General features: G+C 33.5%; 1 protein-coding gene across 1 annotated transcript in view; it reads right to left on the reverse strand.

The window, feature by feature from the left end:
- LOC118187564 (protein jagunal-like) overlaps nucleotides 1-20,848 on the reverse strand; it is an 88,600-nt gene extending 67,752 nt beyond the window's left edge. The window contains exon 1 of the mRNA XM_035357812.2: nucleotides 20,576-20,848. Within this exon, the coding sequence (XP_035213703.1) occupies nucleotides 20,576-20,748 (173 nt within the window). The 5' untranslated portion in view covers nucleotides 20,749-20,848. The remainder of the gene's footprint in view (nucleotides 1-20,575) is intronic.
- Nucleotides 20,849-22,568: the final 1,720 nt, after the last annotated feature.

The following is a 22,568-nucleotide window of genomic DNA, read 5'->3' on the forward strand; positions in this document are numbered from 1 at the left end:
CTGATAAGAATTTAAACTCAAATGATAAGTTCATTCACTACAAGAGAGTCCAGGATAATGTGCTGGTACAAAGAAACAATCCTGGCTTATAAGGGTTTCTCTTAAAAGAAATATGCAAACAAAATATGATTATAAAAATTTTCAACTAATAATTTCGCATTAACCCTAACCTTGGAAAAATTAGTATGTAATATTGAGAACATGATCTATAATGGCGAACTTTTTCCATCTAAACCTAAACAGCGATTCAGTTTAATGTTTACGAGCGTCGGGTGAGGGTTAAACTGCGCGAAGACAAATCGGAATCATGTAAAACTGCAAGGTTGGAAACACTACCCTCATACTATGTTAAGTGTATGAAAAAAACGAGAAATGAAATGGCAGCAAGTAAGAAAACAATAGGCCTTTTATTATTCAAAAGACATTTATGAATTGAATTACATAATTGAAGGTGTCCAAAGTAGCAAACAGAAATTGAAATAGATGTTTGACATCTCCGACGCATGGAACCGTGTATATTTTAGGAACACATAGCGTGTCTCAGATTTCCGAAGCAGTTACAGAGATGGCTGCTTACGACCCTGCATTGCTATAATTTTAGCTTGTCTCAATGCAGTTTATCTTTCTAAGCTTATCTTTGATTTTTTCCCTATTTATTTATTTATTTCCGATTCCATAATGGTGTGGTTTAATAACCATAATAATTTAAACTATTCTACTACTACTATTATCTTAATAACCGCAAATTAGGCAATGAATCCATTTGCACTGGAAATTCGTAAGATAATCTCCGAATTTTTATTAAGTAGCTAGTTTGAATTTTGAAGACAGTTATTTTTTAATTTCTCTTACTCCTGCATCAAAAAGTGTAAAAGATATCAAATGTGCCTAAAACAGTTTATTTACAACACCAGTACGTTAACAATATATTATATATTAATGAAACAAATTAATTTAAAAATTATGTCCATTCAAACAGTAATTGAAATGTGAGTCATTACAAAATGAAATGAAAAGTGAATTTAAATATTTTCTTTCAGCTGCTTTCAGCGGGGGAATTCTTTTTTTCCAATGGCGACCACTTGCCTATGTAGGCATCGGCCACTCCTAGGGTCAGATGTGGTGGTCTCTTTATTATCGAGGCACCTAATAGGTGAGCCAACTTTGCCTCCTATGAAGGGACAGACAATTACAACTATGCCTTCTCTGAGATTCGAACCTGGGCCCTTCAGTATCGCAGTCATGCTCCCCTACCCACTATATCGTCTAGGCGGCTCAGTGGTAAATACTGAGAGGTAAATCTGGCTTAGGTTATTTATCTTGGATCGCGACAAAGCGCACGGAGGCTACCGACCTATCGAATATCGTCATCTTACCTCAGGTCTCAACTACAAAGAGTTTTTACCAGTATATTGAAATTCATAACAAGTAACATTTGCTTGGTTTTCAAAAACACTTAACTACGGTGTCTTAACAAAAACAGCACTGTACAGAGGCAAGAATACGTATGTAAAAACATGAAATTTCAATCGTAACTAAAGACTTCTAACCGGTGAAAGTCTGGAGGTTGAGCTTAGGAAAGGGTAGAGCATCGCAAGGCACGTGATCTGAGGAAAGTTGCTGGTTGGCTGAGGATGAGCTGCTCTTGAAGTGGTGCTTCTATTTCATTTAATAAATGTCCTATCATTTAGATGTTTGTATTTTCCATTAAATAAAAGTTCATAATAACCGACCGACCTATCGACCTATGGGGAGGACAGAATGCCTTTATAGAAGACCTTTTAAGGAAAAACTAGTTGGTATTTACGTTGCATACGGAGACGGCCATGAAAACTCCTATGCAGCCTATCCGTTCGCTGGATTTGAACACGGGTAGAAACGTTGGCAGTACTACGTTCTAATTACTTGGACTCTGAAAGGCCACGAAAAAGGAGGAATGTAAGCGATAACAACAAGCATCATACCACGAAACTTTGCTCCACCAGAGTTACTAAAAACTTTACCATTGTTTCGGATACTTTAAAACAGCATTTCAAAGATTTCCGTAATCAATTTTCGACATGTTTAATATTTCCCAGTTAGAATTAAAAATTCCGTAGTATTTCATGGTTCGTAATGGGGCGATTAAAAAGTTCATAAAGGTTTGTAGGTCGTATAGTGGCGATTAAAATTTTGTAAAGCGGTGTAAGAAATAATGCTAGGTAAAGCGATTATTTTTCATTTTTCAATGTAATCCCTTCCTACGTTAATAGGTTTTCTTCCAGTGTTCTCCATGTGTACTTAATCCTGGACGAGAGATTCTTCCTTCAGCTTTAATAGCTAGTCCCTGGTATTATTCATGGCATTATCATCGCATGCAAAATGAATCCTAAGAAGGTTCAGGGTTTTAAACCAGAAAAAGTCACTTGAAACAAACGAAGCACAAGGTAATAGTTGTTACCTTCAACAGTTATAACAGCCGTTGCCTTGGGATATATTATTACTCGCACTGTAACGGTCACTAAAACATTAACGGTTAAGAAAAAACTGCCATCTACAACTTATTCTTGTTTGTTCTTAATTTCATTAACCTTTTCGCCGTCTTCTCCTGTTCGCAAAAATTTCTCCCCAGCGGCTGTCCGTTTTTCGTAGTGTGTAATGTTGTTTTCTCTGTACATCCTAACTTTCCATACTTAACTTTCGTAGTGGATGAATGTCAATGAATATTAAATAAAATTATAAGGAAATAAAGCATAATGGAAAAATAATATCTCTGCTTATTTTTCACAGCAAGATAATTTGGTAACATCTCATCCAGGCCGTCCACTCCTCCCATTTTGTTGCTGTAATCTTTTACAATTATTGGTTTTTTTACAGTTCTTTTCCAACATCAATCATCGAGTTATTAGGGACTGTACTCATCAAACGTATATCCTTCTTGTCTTTCCAATTCACAACCTCATTTTTTCTCTTTTTCTGCTGAGTAGACGTTGAATCCATCTCTCACTCTCTTGTATCTTATGTAAAATGGCGTGAATATTCATAAAACCCGGGGCAAATTCAATTAGAAATAGAATACCTGATTAGAGCTGCCCTCTAGGAGGTATTAAAACAAACAAAATTAAAAACTCAAACAAGTAAACATTTAGAAAGCGTTTTAAACGTTTAAAAGTTTTAAAACGTAGAAGAACGCTTGTAGTGCGTTACGGCCGCCCTGCGGAAGTTTCACTTGAACGCGCTATATGCGTTACGGACGACGAAGAGGTTAAGTAGCTTTGCTATTACCTGTGCATAGTACTTCTCTGTGATTCTCTTGTCTTCATCGTTGACGGTAGTCAATAATTAACAGTGTTTTGGAATTTCAGAAACATTGGCCATAACTCTGGTTGACGATGCTAACACACAACATTTTTTGAACACAAGAGAAGTAGCATACTGTTGCTTATTCTTACGATTGAAGGTGTGGCCTTATATTTCATCTACGATCACATAGTTATAAAAACCCTCTACTCAATTTCCCTAAATCATTACGAAATTTTCATGTAATTTATTTTCTGTACCTACGTAAACATTCTGGGCAGCACCTATCAAGTTGAGGCATTATTTATCTCGAGAGTTTTTCTTAAAACTGATTTTGTGCTTCCATATATGTAGCACGCAGTCTCTGCAACAGATCTAACTCTCTTCAACTCTGTAGCTTGATTAGCAGCCGATCCAGTGGGATAGATAGCATATCGGACAGATAGCCCCGCTAACGGATTTAACTTGGTCCACATAAAACACTTTGATGCATATTGTGCTCAAGACGAGTGCTGGGGGCGGTGCTAACAAATGCTGGGCGAGTCGATAGTTCAGTGATGGAAGAAGGGTGCATTGCGGGCGAGGAGAACAACTTCAGTCATACATTTGCAAGAGTTATAGATAGATAGTCACAATAGGCATACACATCGTGAACAATAATAGAGTACTGTACAATATATAAGCAATTAACAGAGTGATTGATTTAACTCTTGATATCTACGGGCAGACACAGATCCTCTATCAAACACATAAAGACAGTAAGTGTCCAATCTTCATTATGCCAGTTTATATGATCATATCTGCATCGAAGTAGTGATCATGTTCTCTAGCCCATCGTGGGAATATTTCGCATTCCTGGCTTCCTGCAGATAAACGCCTTTAGAAATATATGTTAAATATATCTTGACTCGTTACAAAAAACTTTTCTTACTAAGCCTTCTGTTGTATACAGTTTGCCGCAATAGGAAAGTTTCAGTTGCAAGCTTTAAACCCAGCTGCTTAAAACAGTCCTGTTAGAAACTAAGTTCCTGTTACCAACAGGCAGCTACGGTCAGAAATTCACCTTGAGAAACAGTTGTTTCTTTCCTGCAACACTGATCTGTCTTCTGATCAGTAGTTTCAGAGTCCTAAAACGGCATTTGTAAGCTAGAGGCTATTTATCTTGACCCATCCATTCATCTTAATTACCTGCTTCTAAACGGCTGACAGTTCTCTACCTAAATGATACTTTGGTGCCACAAAAAATTGTTATGACTTTATAAATACTAAAATCAAACCAATAACTGTAGGGATTAAATAACCATAACTCATACAAAACGTTTGCCATTCCTTTATGTCATGCTATCATTTGCATTTTAGAAATAAACTGACCTAATTGAATAATTAAGCTACAATTCCGATACTTAAAGAATATCAGTTTTTTTTTTCATTAAAGAGGGTTCTCCCAGAAAAAAAAACTGAAAACTTATGCATTTAACTATTTATTTAAAAATATAACAGAGCTCGTTTAGTACTGTACCCTTGCGATAATACAATTTTCTAACGCCATTTCTGGACCATCCGTACAATTAGCTTGAATAGTCCGGAATTCAGTGTTTTCCTTTTGTTAGAAACTCGGAGAAGATGTTTCATCTTACTTAAATGAACATTATTATACAGAGTGTTTCATAGATCATGAGACAAACTTGGAGGAGTGGTGGAGCGTACTAAAACATGCATTTTTTGTATAGGAATGTAGAGTCTAAAGTGACGGGTTTAAGTCAGGAACGCAAAAAAACGACACGAGAGGAAAATGCGTTTATGTACAAAATCAACGCAAAGTGCTTCTTTGCAGCAATACAGTATTCACAATAAATGTTCAAAAAAGGGAACACTAACAGTAATAGGAACTACAACTGTGACTGGCTGGCAATGCAGCGGTAGAGGACGATAGTGAGCCGGACAAACCACGTTTCGATGCATCAGAGGATCATTAGAAACTCTGATGTCGAGCGTGATGGGTGAGTTTATGCACAGGGAAAAAGCTGACATGCATCTCATGTATGGTGCTGCTAATGGAAACGGCAGAGCAACGCTACGGTTGTACAGGAACTGTTTCCGAAAAGGCGTATGCCGAAGCACACAATGTTCGAGAAGTTGCATCGGTCTCTGTGTGAAAACGGGTCATTTGAAGCGACCTCTGACACTAGGAGTGGAAGAAGAAATGCATGACAACCTCGCATTGAAGAATCCATCTTGAACATTGTGCATGAATCACCTCAGACAAGTACAAGAGATATTGCACGTCGTCCGCAGCTGAGTCATTCCACCGTTTGGAGAGTATTGCATGAAAATGGTTTGCACTGATACCAACTGCAGAGAGTCCAAGCCTTGTAAAAGACAGATTACCCTCTTCGAGTTCATTTCTGTCATTGGTTCTTGCAGCAGTGTGCGGCGCAGGCGGATTTCCCATCGGATGCGCTATTCACGGACGAGGCAACTTTCTCGCAGGACGGCATCTTCAATAGTCACAACATGCACGCGTAGGCAACTCATAATCCACACAGCACACGTCCACATGCAATTCCAAACTCGCTTCTCCGTGAATGTGTAGGCCCATACCTCTTACCTGCACGTATAAATGGCTTATGTTATCATATTTTTCTGCAAGAGGTGCTACCGGAATTGCTTCAGGATGTTCCGGCTGTCGTTCGTGATCGCATGTGGTTCCAGCATGATGGTGCACCAGCCCATAACCACGTGCGGGCCTGCAATTATTTGGATGGGACATTTCCGGACCGATGGATTGGCCGTGGTGGACCCGTTCAATGGCCACCCCTTTCGCCAGATTTATCCAGCTTGGATTTTTTTATAGGGCTATCTGAAGAGCATCATTTACGAGACTCCCGTTGACTCACTGGAGGGCCTCGTTGCACGACTATCCATTGCGGCTGCAAGAGTGTGCGAAATGCCCACTCGTTTTTCAAAATGTTCGTCAATCCCTTCTGCGACGTTACCAAGCATGTATTACTGCTGGTGGCCGCAATTTTTAACATTTATATTTATTGTGAATACTGTATTGCTACAAAGAAGCACTTTGCGTTGATTTTGTACATAAACACATTTTCCTCTCGTGTCGTTTTTTTTTTTTTTTTTTTTTTTTTTCGTTCCTGACTTAAACCCGTCATTTTAGACCCTACATTCCTATAAAAATGCATTTTTTGCATTTTTTAGTACGCTCCACCACCACTCCAAGTTTGCCACAGTTTGTCCCATAATGTATGAAACACCCTGTATAGTAATTCCTTGCCCTTTGTAGTTGGCTTTACAATTATATGTGACAACCAACTATACTTTGCGGTTGCAGGTAACAACTTAACATATGAATCATGTGGGTCAGTGGGCATAAATTGCGTAAAAAATAAGAGTTATGCCATGGAGTAAAAGTTGTGAAGATGTACAATATATTCGTGATAGAAGATATCTAGTCGCTGAAAAACACCTTTTTGAACCATTCCTTTATAATTCTTTTTGGTCTTTGCGATGCTAAGAAACATCGATATACAAGTCAGATATCTGGGCAGCGATATTGCATTTTTGAAGCTCATTTAGAGATTTTCATCTTCTTTGGGGCAGTGGTAAATAAAGGCTGATTTTCACGTTTGTGAAAAGAAACTACGTAAAGCAAGTTTTATTACTGAAACATCTGTAGTACGATCTTTCCATTTTTTCGCATCGCGTTTATCAAAGTATCACAACATTAATAAATCACAAAAGCTATCCAATCAATTGTCTATACTGATAGCTAATGCTTAAATTCAGCTGAAGTCCAGTTTCGGTGCTTCTGATTTTTGAGGAAACTATGCGTCAGAGGCACAGATAAGATGAGCCCTGTATTGTGAAATTGAATGGCAATGACAGCAGAAAATTTTGCTATTCCTTCAACTATTTCCGGCCCAAATAATCGGACACTTGCTCGAAGGCGTTCTGGAAGAAAGGCCTCTTCCATTTAGTCATCTCATCATCGAGAACGTGCCCAGAATGCACTACAAGGGGGTAGACCAGTATCACAACTGCAACAGAAGGGGAAAGCCATTAGCGTGGGAGCCGAAACAATACTGTTTGATTCCGACTAACAGTCAGCTTCCGCTCACCACTATGCCATCCTGACCGAAAATTACCAGGTTTATCGTTGAACCTGGTAGCAGTAATTGACACCACTGAAGGCGCTCCTGTCTGTGACGCAGCGTCAAGCCTAGTCGAAGCCATGGTCTCCGTGTTGACAGTCCATGCTGTTGCAAACGTCTTCGAACTGTTTGTTCGAACATAAACCTGTTGTCTTGCAAACGACACCATTTCTCAAATCAGAGTTTGCGATGTGGCTGTACAATCTCTTGGGGCCATGTAGATAAGATGCCTGTTTTCTGGGCTATTAGTGATGAAGGGCCAGCTTAGATCCTGCACAAAGTTCCGCATGATTGTTCTAAGCCTTATAGATTCCATATTCTGCGGACAGTCATAAGATCTCGACCGATGCGAGCAAATACCGCTGCATGATAAACTACAATCCCAGGAGTTATCCTTTCTTGATCAAAGTCAGGAACGTCTTGATAGACATTTTTCCTTCTTACAACAGACATTATAACAACTTTCTTAGCCGAAAACAGCATTCAAGTACACACTGAGTATGAGAAAACTGCCGTTAAATCTCTGGTATGTACACATAGTAGGTACCGCCTGGTTTGCATGAATGCCCTGAAAATCTAATGGTTTGAACATCACAGTATGTTCTATCTGTCATGCGAATTTCCCGCGTGTTGCGTGCTGTCTTCCTGGTGTAGCAATTTTAATGTCCACTTATGTATTTATAAGCATAGTATAAGTAATCTTTTCATCAGAATAAGATACCGCTGACTTTCTTTTACGACAGCAGTTTACAGTCGAATGCTAATTAAATCAGCCGATTTGCCTTTCTTCTTTCCTTCCGTTTACAGTAAATTGAGATTAATGGAGAGGTAAAAAAAATAAGTCGTCATTATTGCCGCCGGCCAATGTTAACCTTTTATTAATAATTATTGTTCCTTCTTAGTATGGAAGATGAAATAAAAAATTTACTAATTAGATAAATAATTCCGGGGATTTTTTGGCCTTTCGAGAAACATAAGTTGCAGAGTTGATAGAAAAGATAAATGAACAAGAGAAAAAGTAGCGTACGAATATTCGTTAAAGAAAATTAGAAATCCCTATGGATACGTAATTGCTGTTCTTTGCTAATTTCACACAATTTAGGTATTCAACGTTCACGATACCCGAGTCCAAGTTTTACTCATTTGCTAATAGCAATTCGGTCAGTCACCGGAAGAGTATATAAGTATGAGTTAGTAGTCTTATTCATGCGGTCGTTGGTGAGCCCAGCAACATTAAGAAATATAATTTCAGCAAATTAAGAAGTCAATAATTCTAAGAGAAGTTTCCTAAATGCTTTAAACATAAATCAAAGCTCTAAATAAAATTGAAGTTAGCTGTTTAAAAGTTAATGAAGAGAATACGTTTTAGATCGAAAATCACCCAGAACTCTATATAGAAAAGAATGAATAAATGAATTAATCTTAATTATGTATACACAATTTTTATATCTTCTAAGAGCTAACAGTATCATATTTCATAAATATCAAACAGCGTTAAAAGTAACTTATTGAAGTCTCACTGCGGTTCCCTCTGCCTCAAAACAAGAATTTACGTCTGCGTATTTTTGTTTCGAATATTAATACTTTTCATTTTTGAAAGGAAATATACCAGAGAATGGCAACATCTGATAAAGACATAAGGTAACCGAAGAATACCACTCAATCGTATCTCTTTATTTTTTTTAAAAAGTCTAGTAAAATTGCGAAATGAAATTTCTTTTAAAAGATTCCCCTCCCCCAAATCCTGTGAATTTAAAATTATACAAAACTAAAAATATGATAAATTAAAAACATCGGAAACCACAAATATCAGACATATAAAGCATTCGTAATGTCATCGTTTAGCTTTTGGCCCAGCATACTGTGAAAATGAATAACTTGATACGATATAAATGACCTTTCTTGTAATATTAAGAGTAATCCTGAGATCATACTAAAAGATATATATTCTTTTAATGTATGGTATTTAATAACGTATTTAACCATTCTATAAAAGTAACTTTTATAATTTACAATTAAATCTTTTCCTTTGTCGTCCGGGGCCCACCAGCGGCCGAGCGGTAAAGACGCTGAACACTGGTAGTTCGGTCCGAGGTTCGAATCCCGCGAACGGGCTGGCTGCATGGGCGTTTCCGTGGTTTTCCTCATGTGTAACGTGTATACGAGCCAATTTTCCTTAGAAAGTCCTCCACGAAGGCATTCCTCCCTTTAGGCAGATAGCCCTCGTGTGCTTTGCCATAACTGAATCCAATCCTTTCTCGTCCTTTTACAAACGTGACAACTGCTTCGAAACAGAATTAAAGCATTAAAATAGTGACAGTTTGGGAATGGAGAATTAAAATATTAATGATGCAAGAAAAATCTTTGCTAAGTTTTGAATTCAGAATGGTAAAGGCAAATGTACTGCAGATGAATGAATTATTGAGGTTTAATGAAAGCGTTACTTATGTGAACCTCAGATATTAGGGGTTTTTTCGCATGCATTTCGAAAAAAAAATTACAACAGCTAAATGTAACTATAGTCAAACGGTAAGTTTTCAACATTTTAGAAGGGACTGCTTTTCTACATGTTTTAAAACTGCTTTGTTTCGTAAGTTCACAAAATCAATGAAATCTATTTACCTATAGAACTGTCACCAGTGAAAATATTTAATGAGTGTTGATTTAGTTTCGAATAAATACGGATTTTAAAGCTTCATTTCTTCGCAAACTGCATGAATCAACTTACTTTAGGAAGTCTATGAAAATTAAAAATTTCTGTGATAATAGAAACAAGTCTATCTTTTGTCTTCACATAAAATTTATTAAGTATGGGGCAAAATTCTTTGTCGACTTCTTTTATGCAAATCTGTTTCAGTATATAAAGCATCGAGCCTAGCTGCAAATTACTGCAGAGTTTCAGTAGCATTCAAATATTTTTAACAGCACTGCTCGATTTAGAAACTAAATCTCATCTCGTCTTCCACAGTAAACGCACTTCGCACGAACAGTCCAGACAGCCAGCTGTTCCATTCACGCCTATTATACGCATATTCACATTTTCATACATTTACATGCCTAAATTTCTTTTTATAATATAAAACAATATCTACGTGATCAAGCAAACGCTCTTAATTGTCTACGTAAATTTCAAGTAAGAACACAAAGGAAAAAATTATTATTATAACTTTCATGTAAGCTGAATGCTTTTCCAATATACAAAACACTAGCAATGTAATCCAAGTTTTCCCATGCAAAGAAAAATATTCTTGCAATAATAATTAAGGAAATAATTATAATTTGAATCTCAACTGAGATTTTCTTTGTGATGTAACTAAGAAAGGTCTTTTGAAATTCATTTTCGAAAGCAAGTTTCCTAAAATTTATAGCACTTAAGTGTTTTCCCGTAGCAATTTATCCTCCATTCTACGAGTAATTTATTTAATGAAAGCCAATACTTAGGTATCCTTTCAGAAATTCTGTTTTCCATTATGGTTATTTTTTATCTGTTTGGTGCAGTTCGAAGCTAGCAAAATATTTATTCTCCTCTTTCATACTTTCCACTTGACAAGCAGTTTTATGATACACTTTCGAAACTGATAAGTATATGCAAAATGAAAAGTAATATTTCTTCCTCTTGCGCTGATAAAATTAGTTTCAGAGTACGATATCGATGCACTTTATCTCCCTCTTGAAGTTGCCAAGGTACTTGAAACCTCTTTAAATATCCTGCAATACAATTTAAGCTACTTTCTGGTCTAAAGTATTTTGAATGATTTATTTAATCTTTAGTTTAATAGCAGAAGGATAGTTGCGAAGAACATTGTACTAGTAATCAAACTAATATACAGAATGATTATAAACGATTTACCGCATTTGAAACCACTTTATTTAAAAACTATTAAACATGGAACAATGAATGATATATATAGTTTTATTTTGTTTATTTTACTTTCGCAAAACTATTGAAACATTCCGCAGGCCTACTTGATTGCTCCAGTTGCTTTTATATAGATAGTATAGAAAGACTTCTTAAAGGCAAAATAAACATTTGTAGGTTGCAACAATTGTGAGGTAAGTTAGCAATAGTATTAATACATTTAGAACATTGTTCTGGATATTGTATTTCAGAATAAACTGCAAATGTTCATAGGGATTGCCCTTCTAAGCTCCTATTTCATTTTCCCCAGCAATAACGGAAATAAAACGTAATACAATAAATACTTTTCTTCTAACGAGAATTCTTCCTTATTAAAGTCCAAGTGATCATAATGTAGTTCATATTCAATAATTTTCAGTCAAAAGTTTCGACGGAATAAAAAAGGTATAACAAGAGTATGTAGCTACTGAAATGTTCGTGACGATTTCTTTGAATACATTATCGAGAGCAAAAACTGTTTATATTCTTAATTTCATTCAGTATGACAATTTCGAATCTATTACTCTTCATCTCCAAGAACGATCCACATGTGTAAGCCGTATAAAATACTATTTAACGCAAAAAATCGCCACTTCCAAAAATGTACCTTCTGAGTATCTTCCTTAAAACAGATGTATTTCTAGACATACCTGCAAAAAAAATTAGAGTTTTTTTTTTTTATTATTATTCAAAATTCCCAAAGATATACGTGAATTTATATACTGGGGCGGTTTGAAATTTGGCATATTTATTATAAGCGAAAATAACGCCACATGTGCTTTAAGCACTTTTTTAAAATAATTTGAAAGAATGAACGATGAACCTTTTTTTTTCCACTCATGCACAATGGAAAAAAGGGAAAAGAAATATATTGCTATAAATTAAGAATTTCGCCAAGCGAATTAGTCTTGGCGAAAAATGAAAAAAGCGAGCCAAGGGAAATTTTTAAATCCCTCGGTAAGTTTCCCGGTAGATTTTACAAAATTTAATATTTGGGAATAATTTTAGTTGTAGAATCGAAATATGAAAAAAAATGCATATTATTTAAAAAAAGTCCGATTTTGTGGCAAAATACCTGTGTTAGAACAAGGCTACGTATAAATCTAATATATGTCCTAAGTCGCGCTTTTGAGACATGAAAAACGCAAGTTAAATTTCGTCAATCGGTCCATTAGAACAGAAGATATATAACGCCCCCGTTTTTTTTTTTTTGTACAAGGTATACATGTATTTATCTATAAATGAAATATATATTTACCCGAAAGTGTATTTTAGTGCAGATACGCATTTTAGACCGAAAAAAATTTAAAATATGCAAAAACAATGAAAAAGAAAATTAAATCAATCTCTGTGCTGCAGAAATCTTCCGGTATCTGTCTATGTTCGTAGGTAGGTTGTATTAACTAAAATTCCCATTCAACTGAAAAAGTAACCTAAAAACATCGAAGCTACCAAAATTTTAAAATACTGAAGATTCTAATAAATTATTTAAAAAAAAAAGCTTCGCAAGTCATTCTAAACGAATTTTTAACCATTCTGTAAGCATTGGGTTAACCTTATGAGACTATCACACGAATTCTCGTCTCCTCTTTAAACTTCAAATACAGCAAAACAAAACAATAACAATCGTGAAACCAACTAACATTTTATTTTTACTTCTGCTTGAAGTGGAAAAACTAAAACGGTAACGCAGACTTTACTCATATTTTGCGGGCTGATAATACAACAGTATTTCAATGATTTATAAAAACAAATATCAAATTAGAGACTATGCGAGCGGGCCTTCTAATATCATAAGTCTAATATCGCAAGTCAGAAGCGAAACCTCATGAAGAATCGACACCACTCTACAGGAGATAGAATCTATGAGTTAAAAGTGCTTCTAGCTGAAAATGTAAACATTCTCTCTTTAAGTTCAGATTCTCACTCCTTATTTAAACTAACTTAATTTTCATTTCCTGACGGAGATGACAGAAAGGAGCATAGGAAATATTCATCACAAAAAATAAATAGAATGTTAGTTAAATTAAATCTTACTGTTCCATGACGTAATTTCGTGATGGCCATTCACTGATATCGATAGTTCTACAGGAAAGAATATTGTAAACTAATAAATTATCATTTTTGTGGAACATAATGAGTTCTTTAATTTCAATTCTTGTGTAAATTTTTTTAACACTTACATGTTAAACTAGGGAACTCTATTGCTTTTCACTAGGCGTCTTTCCAACTTCATTAATGGAACACTGGTTCAGTAATTAAGGTGATATTATAAGTTAAAGTATTTATTTTGCAATTAGCCCTTTTCGTAATTTTCTTCACAGTTTAAACGAAAGTAATGAACTTTAAAATGAAATTCTAAAGTTAAAATGAATAAAATATTTTAAAACAATTGGATTATTGTTGAAAATGAAAAGTCCAAAAATTTATCATTCTCCTTTTTTTTTTAAACTATCCTGACAGAATACAACAGGATGCAGAAGTCGTTTTATAGTCAAGTACGAAGAAAGATATAAAACCTCAAAAGAAAACCAGTCACAATTTCAAATAAACATAAAAATGTAAGTGTATTGCAAAAATACACTTACATTTTTATAAAACGTACACTTACATTATGCATAAAAATTACACTTACATTATGCATAAAAATGCAGAAATACAAATGCATTGTAATGAATATACTTGATCAACAATGTAACAGGATATTTGTTTTTGCTTTTAACAGCAAAAAATAGTTATCATGTGTTGTCTTGAAAAAGAAAAAAAAATCAGAAGAGCCAGTCTTAATATAGATTGGATAAACGGGGCTCTTCTATAAGATTTTTATAGTTTTGCAAGAAAAAATATCAAATTATCATAATTATTTTAAGATAATCGATCTCAGGAGTTACGAGAATCTATTGATGAGTTTCCGAATCATTTTCCGTGTAAAAAAGAGAAAATAAGAAAAAGTCTTATCTAAATTTCTAAATGCAACGGATAATGGCGAAATGTAAGGTAAATTCCCTTTCACCGTGTGCTTATTCAGTAGAATTCCAGAGCTCCATTCATGCAGGTCGCTTGTTTTCCTTTAGAGGCCGTTAGTTTTACTTCCTTTTAAACAGCATAAATTCACGTGTTTTGAAGTTGTTTAGTTTGATGTCAGTTTATTTGCTTTTAATTTCTTCTTTAATTTAAGCGATATAAAGAAATAAAACTGTTTAATATCAATTTTTAATACTATTAAATTAGTTTAGACGATTTTTGTAGCATATTTATTAACTTAAGCAAACATAATTTATTGTAAGGTAATAATCATATTATAAGCATACATCTAATTTAATTGAAAAACATGTCATCATTTATTCGTAACATGTCACTACATATCATTTAGCAGCACGTAGATTTTCACTAATATGTCATTAGATTTCATTAGAAAAATATGCAGCATATAAACATCCAACAGAAAAGCGATTATGTACCATATATATGCCAACTGCTGTTTACACTGTACATCATTGTTTAACGAATATAAAACCCAGCTTAGTTTAACGTTATTTAGATATAAACAGGTTATGGATTTTGTTTTACATGTATAAAAAAATTAATTCTCCTCTTAATTTTAGTACTACAAAAATAAAGTTAGGATCATGCACTGGGGTCCGATGTAAATACAAAATAATTTGTTTTATTTTAGTTGAAACAGAAATGGCTTGCATGTTTAAACAAATGGAAATGCATTGCATTGTTCAGCATTATCGAAATAATTTCGCTTTCCATTCTTTTCTAACGGAAATAAAATTATTTTATCATTTTCAGTTGTATAATTTTCGTTGAATTAGAGCAGAATAAATGAAAAAATAAAATACCCTCTCTAGCATAAGAATAAATATATTATGTGGCCACAGAAAGACAGTCAGTGCAATTATTCATATTTTCCGATTATCCGAATGATCATAGTTCGAGTTAAGTTCAGGTATTTACATCTATTGTAATTACTACATTAAATTCTTCGCTTTATATACGTGGAGGCAAAAGTAAAATATTTCCTTAGCGTCTGGTTTATTAAAAATTTCTAAGCCACTTAAATTTCCGGATATCGAGTATAAATTATGGTAAGATGTATAGTTTCTAGGAATGCAAAATATTTACACTTTGCTCATTTACTTAATGATTAGAAACATTTTTTTTTAAACAGAGATGAAAGATTTTATCATTATTTTTATTTGTATGGATTTAAGTATTAGTTGAAAATTAATTAACATAACTCTGCTTTTCTAATTTTTACTTTTAAACTAATGCATGCGTTACGTCTACATATTTTGGATATTGCAGTAGACTCCCAATTAACCTGGGTAATACGGGAGATGGTTAGTCAAACAACAGTTTAAAAAAACACAATAAAGTGGAATAACCCACATTATAATTAATAGAAAAATACTGTTAACAATCTACCAGAATTTTTAAGCAGTTTGTACATTAAATCAGCATTCAAAACTAGAAGAACACACTTTCAAAAGAGAAAGAAAAATTCTTTTATTAATGTTACTCTTGTGCTTCGATAGGAATCAATGGGAAACAGAAGATTAAAGCCTGTACACTTAATTTATTTTTGGAATTTAGCAATTTATTTTAAAGGATGGTTTAACAATATTTAAATATTCCAGAATTTGCTCAATTAAATTAGTACACACTGATGTGGATAAAAATAATTTCTAAGTACAGTGATCTAATCTGCTACCACTGCCATTACTCATTGTCTTCCCCTTTTTAGATTTCCGTACAAAATTTGCTTTACTTTGATGATTTGGAATAGTTATTTCCCCTCATTTCATAATAAATTAATAAAAAAAGGCCCGGTTAATCGAGAACTAACCATATTTAGTTTTGGCAGAACAACACTCCATATTAAATATTCTGTATTCGTAAAAGTTAATTGATTTTTATTTTGTCAGAATCATTATAATGGTACACTTTCCCAGACAATCGAACTTGCATTTTTTGAATGTGTAATATAGCGTTACTTTACATTTTATGCAAGCAAAATGCTATTTGATTCGTTAATTGTAAAAGATCATGATAAATTCTCAGTTTAAGGGAATTTTAGATGCTTTAGAAGTATTTTTCAACTATATTTCTTGTTTATACTTTTGTTTCGGTTTGGTTTAATTTTTGGTTTTATTTACACAAATGCAAATGTTGCAAAAATTGCTCAGGCCCATTAAATTGAATTATTCTCTCGTCGAATAGCTCTCAGCTACAGAAATATGTTCTTCTTTCAAAGTTCTTTCTCATGTTACATGATGATCCTGAGATAGCGGTACGAAAACGCTTACACGCAAGAATCAGCAAGTGCCTTTTCATAACGCTAATTACCATTGAATTAGGATGTATTTTGAATATTTCTAAACAGTTCATTTTAGCTTGGAATTATTTTACATGTATACAAATGTGTTTGTGTATTCAGTATATCTATATAGCTATCTATCTATCTATATATGTATGTATATAAAGAAACCTAATAAGCGGCTAAAAATTAAAAGCAAAATTTTTATACCCGTCCTGCGCTATAGCTGCAGGATTGAAGTAAAATCAACTTAATATATATATACATATTAAGACAATAACACGAGTCTCAGTCTTGGCTTACTGTGAGAAGATTACTATCTGCCCCATTTAGAAGACAGAATATGTCAAATTTGTCTTCAGAGTTATCTTAGCGTCAACGAACGTGTATGTTTACAGTAAGAGAATCTGTTTGGTATATCCATAATGCTATAAATAAGGATGGTCATTTTGAAGAGAATTCTTTAAATTTCACCAGTGCTCTTATCTTACTGCCAGATAAAAGTAAAATCCTTGAGAAGCAATATCTGTCAGCATCTAAAAACTCATGATAGCTGTGACCATTTAAATACGTAAAAATTTATTTTCTGCTATTACATTTATAGAATTATAGCATCACATTAATTTTTAGATTCCCAGCTACCCACACATGCTACTACATCTGTTAGAGAAAGATGTAGCTTTATTTTTAAATAGTCCAGAAATGTCTCAATACTAACTTACTTTTTTATTTTTTAAATAATATACAATATACTGTAATGTTTTGATTAATGCTAACTTCAGGCAAAGGGCGTGGAATGAAACATCTAAGGATTGGTCCAAACAAACTATCTAGGGCGGGCAGGGAAAACTGTACCCCTTGAGGGGTTAGCTCTTCTCCAATAACTTATGTACATATTTCGAAAATAATGCTGAATCTAAAGCTTATTAACTTTATAATAATTCATTAACTTAATAATTCCTTATTAAATTAATAATAATTTGTTAGTTAAAGTACTACAATTTATTTATGTAATAAATCTTTAAAATAATGTAGATATTTAACCAATACTTAGATGCGATTCATTATTACATAATTTATATATATATATAAATTAAGTAAATAAATAAAGAAAGTTACAGAAATTAAAACTGCAATATATATATATATATATATATATATATATATATATATATTGCAGTTTAATTTCTGTAACTTTATTACATTTAACATATTTTCTGGAAAACTAAGCCTTGCTTTGAGTTGGTGCAATTTTTCACTTCAGCATTTTATCTTTAGCTTGGCTGAATAAAAAAAAAAAAATATGAGTGCGTATTTTTGTGTCTATTTTCCTGATTAATCAACGCTAATTAATGACATCCGATAGTGAGTACACAATATGCAGCTTTAATAATAAAACAGTCATCATGGTTTTTAATATAGCCGCAGTTTAATTCGTCATGAATACAGAAAGCAACCGTCATAACTAGGATTTTTTTTTCTGTCCTATAATGCTAATTGAAGAACTACGGAATTATTAACCGTGGAAGCATGCGGATTCATAGGAGAGTGATAAAATGTGAAGCTATAGGGCTCTATTTTCATATCTCAAAAGCAAAATATTATAAAACCCTGATAAAACGTTCAGTGATTACCTTAGGTGGATAAATTAATCATGGTAAGATACAAGAGTATACTTCCGCAATAAGAAGTTGTTGCTTTGTGGAGGACCTTCGGAATAAAACTGACTGGCATTTACATCACGAATAAGAAAAACTTTGAAAGCACAATATAATAAATCTATATGTCACTGAAAATCGAATTGTAGGTTAAAATACCAATGATACTCAGGTTAAGCCACGCAGCCAGTGGTAGACCCGCGATTAATTAAATTAATTTTCCAAAATCTTAATAAAATATTACATATTTAATTTTAGTTTTTCTTTATCAGCGCTTCTTTCAGCAAAAAATCTGCAAATAAATAAGAATTGTTTCAGTAAAAATGTATGTGCATTGTTGGAATCCGTTTTGGTCTTCCTTCCCTTTCATTACTCAAAGATTTTACTCCAGATTCCATTTCATACTCTCCCTTCCATTATACTGAAACCCAAATGCTAACTCTTTTATTTTCGTAATCTATTATTGCAAAGCATTCAAGCCTATTTGCCTAAAGTGAGCATGCTTTTGCGCAGGATTTTTTAGAGGAAACTGATTCTTATTTACTTTACCATGGGGAAATCATGAAAATACTCCTGCCGTTTTCTAGGAATTCGAACCCAGGAGAAGCTTTTAGTATTTAGCGGTCATGTCCAGTCAGCTGCTGGGGGGGGGCCTAAGATATATGCGTTTCCGTAGATTTAATAATCAGCTAGTAAAAAAATGACTGAAAAATATTTCCGCAGTTTCAAGAAGACATGTTTAATTTAATAACAGCAAGGTATGCGAGGGCTATCTTCCTAGAGGACCTTATATGGGCAACTTTTGAAAGAAACTGACATCTGTTTTCTGTTTATTATGGAGTAAAGCAACAGGCTAGATAACGTCTTTTAAAATCATTCCTGCCCTGAAACATAAAAGGTCATAATGGAATTTTTTAATTTGATTGTTAAAATCTGTTACATGATACGGTTTCATTGAAATCTCTTATGACACGTATTTAATAAAGAATAATCGCTGTATAAAAAAGAAGATGAAAAAGAGAAAAGATCAAGTATGAATGAAGAATATTTTGTAAAATATAATACACATACACGTGATTAAAATGTCAAAACATATTCCTATTGTTTTTTTTCACTCATCAAATTGCAACATGTATTTCCTAAACGCAGAACAAGATCCTTATTTCTGTTTGTACCAAAGAAAGCATTTTTCAAGCACTATTCCGTTTTCTTTGCAAATGTTCCAGCTAAAGGAGTTAATCCCTTCAGCGTTTCTTTAATGTACGCAAAAGACAAAAATAATTATACTCGGCAGGGGCGACGTGTTTGTTCCGCCTGCAATACATTCTCTTAAAACGGGGCAAGGTCTCTTTCTTCCCTCTCCTCCTTTTTATCTCTGAAAATTTCCTGGATATTTTTTTTTAAATTTATTTTCTTGTTAAGACAGAGCTTGGTTCGTAATTTTACCACAGATTCTTAGCAAAGAAAGAATTTTATGTTATTAGAAAGCAACTACTTGAATATTTTATTTAATACTCTTTAGAATTTTTTGAAAATATGTCACTGATATTTTGCTCCTATTACTGGTCATTCTTATTTCTAATTAGAGTTTATATTTTTCATTCTGATTTTATAAATGAATTATTCTTAAAAGCGTCCATACTACATAGCGCATCATAATTCTTCATGACGTTTGCTAATGAACAAATATTTGTTCCGTTTTGTTTCGAAACATAAGGAGGAAATATCAAAATATAGAACGGAATGAAAGATACGCCGTATCATTTAAAATCATTTGGCTTAGCTAATGTCCCTTTCAGTATATTAAAACTACCCATACAGTTTCAATATTACGGTTTTATTAGCTATCTTTCTTTGCCACAAGTCTCTTTACTTAAAATTCTTTAAATATAAAAAAAAAGGACAAACGTACTACATTTAAGGTCGCTTACCACCTTCTCTTTTTATTTATCAAAATAGTTATATATTTATATCAATATCTAAACAAAACAAAAACAAAAACAAAAAAAAGCTGTGACTGCTGTAAATTTTTACTATGATGTAATTTTATAATTAAGTTTGATAGTCTAAGAATTTGAAGGTTTTCAAATACTACAGTTGGGCATTTTTATTGAGATCTCAAGCTAATGCATTTTGATATAAAAAATTTATATGATAGGTATCTTTCCTACTCTAGGTTGCAATATGTCTACCGTTAGGAATTCCAGTCGCAAGGAACGGAAGACAAAGCTAAAAATATACCACCAACCTCAGTCGAAACAGCGGAGTCCCCTTGGGTTTGAGAGCAAGGCTGAACTCATGGCCTTCCGTTTTGGGTCCAACTGTTGCGATGTTATTGATTTGGTGATCTTCTTGCATGGCATCTGATTCCGATTCCGCAGTAGCCATCGGTTCCTGGATGTATCCGTTGCTCTGTTTCATTAGTTTCGGATTCGGGATACCGAGGGGGTGGAAAACATCGCACGCAACTTCCTTGGCCCCCTCTTTTCGCTGCTCGAAAATTCACTCGAGTCTGGGTCGAAGGAGCTACGTCTTGGCTGCCGCCAAAAGAAAATAATCGCCAAGATCCGACGCCTGGTAACTTAAATGAACAACTTTCGGAAAGACTCACAATCTTGAAGCTTGGTTGAGTCAGCTAATTTAACAGTTCTTTAGAATTTGGAAGATATCATTTGCTTCTGTGGGCGATAAAACTTTTAACAAACATAGGAAAAATACTCTGATTTAAATATTCCATTATGGTTCATTATGAATTGAGAAATATTAATATCTCTAAAAATCAAAGTAAGTATACATCGCAATTTAATCAGTTAAATGCAAGCAAGTTTTTAAAGAGAGACAGAAATAATAAAATTCGTAAGGAAAGCAGAATTGAGTTTGTAAAATTTTCGAGCTGGAATACCTTTTCATAAATGACATCTTATTTTACAGATTCTATTCTATGATAATAATTTAAATTTTCTTTCAGTCACACTGGACAGAAATAGATTGTTATTAGAAATAATCATAATTCGTTAACAGAAATGAGATAGTAATGTTCTAATATTCAGCTTAAAAATATGCAAATAATAGCGAGAATAGCCACAAACAGATGTGGTTGGGAGAAAGTAAAGCACTAAATTTTATATTTTACTTACGATACGCAATACTGAAACTTCAGTTATGTTACACGGTTGTTATATAAACACGAATTAGGGAGAACAAATGTGACAAACAATTCGGATAGTTTTTATTTCCCCCCCAATGGCAGATTATGAACAATTACAAATGTAACCCAGTCCATTAATTTATACAAGGCCGGATGTGGTGGTCTCTTTATTATGGGGGCACCTAATAGGTGGGCCATCATCGCCTTTACCATGAAGGGACGGACATGCCTTCTCCGGGATTCGAACCCAAGCCCTTCGGGCATCGCAGTCCTGACCACTATACCGACTGGGCGGCAATTTGGAAAGTATGTGTTTGAAGAAAATAAATTCTAATAAATATTAAGTTTCAAATTTTTGTAAAACTTTTATTTAAGCAAATGAATTTTCATAATTAAAATTTCATAAATTTAAATTTTTTTTGTTAATTTATAAAGAAAATCGGCTCAAAGCAAATTAAAAAATAACGCTTTGTTACTAGGTACTAAAGTTAGAGCATTGTCAGGGGTATAAAACAATAAAGTTTTCCTATTGTCACTTTTCATTTTATCATGAGATAACATGTACGGAAATAGAATAATCAGTATTTTTATATTTTGACGAAAGATAATAAATTACTGTTCTAGTTTTTCTTCTTCACCAACGCAATATCTCTGGCGCTGCTTTATTTTATTTATATAACAGAACTTTTATTAGATAACTCATTTATTAGAAAAATCAGTATTGGTTTCGTAAGCTTACTCACCTTTGTAATCAAACCTTCCAAAGCCATGTGCTGTCAATTTTTAATTCAACTTTTGATTGGGGTAAAGAAAAGAAACAAATGCTCATTTTCCTGTTAGTTTTAAAGCATAGAAATAAGTATTTTATTTCAGATATTAAAAACATTTTCATTCTTCTAAACACATCAAACATTCAAAGGCTGAGAGGCGTCTTTGTTCAGCCTCTTTTCCGGTTGATTTTTTACGATGTAACTTAACTAAAGATAAAATAGTTTTCTATAAATAAAATAGTAATATCACTATAAATAAAATACTTAAATTCTGAATATTGATAAATTGTTATCTAATCAAAAACAGGTTAAAAATTTAAAAT

The sequence above is a fragment of the Stegodyphus dumicola genome, chromosome X1, assembly GCF_044657685.1.
Source record: "Stegodyphus dumicola isolate Sdum_Otavi_A_Nest chromosome X1, ASM4465768v1".
Lineage (NCBI taxonomy): Eukaryota > Metazoa > Arthropoda > Arachnida > Araneae > Eresidae > Stegodyphus > Stegodyphus dumicola.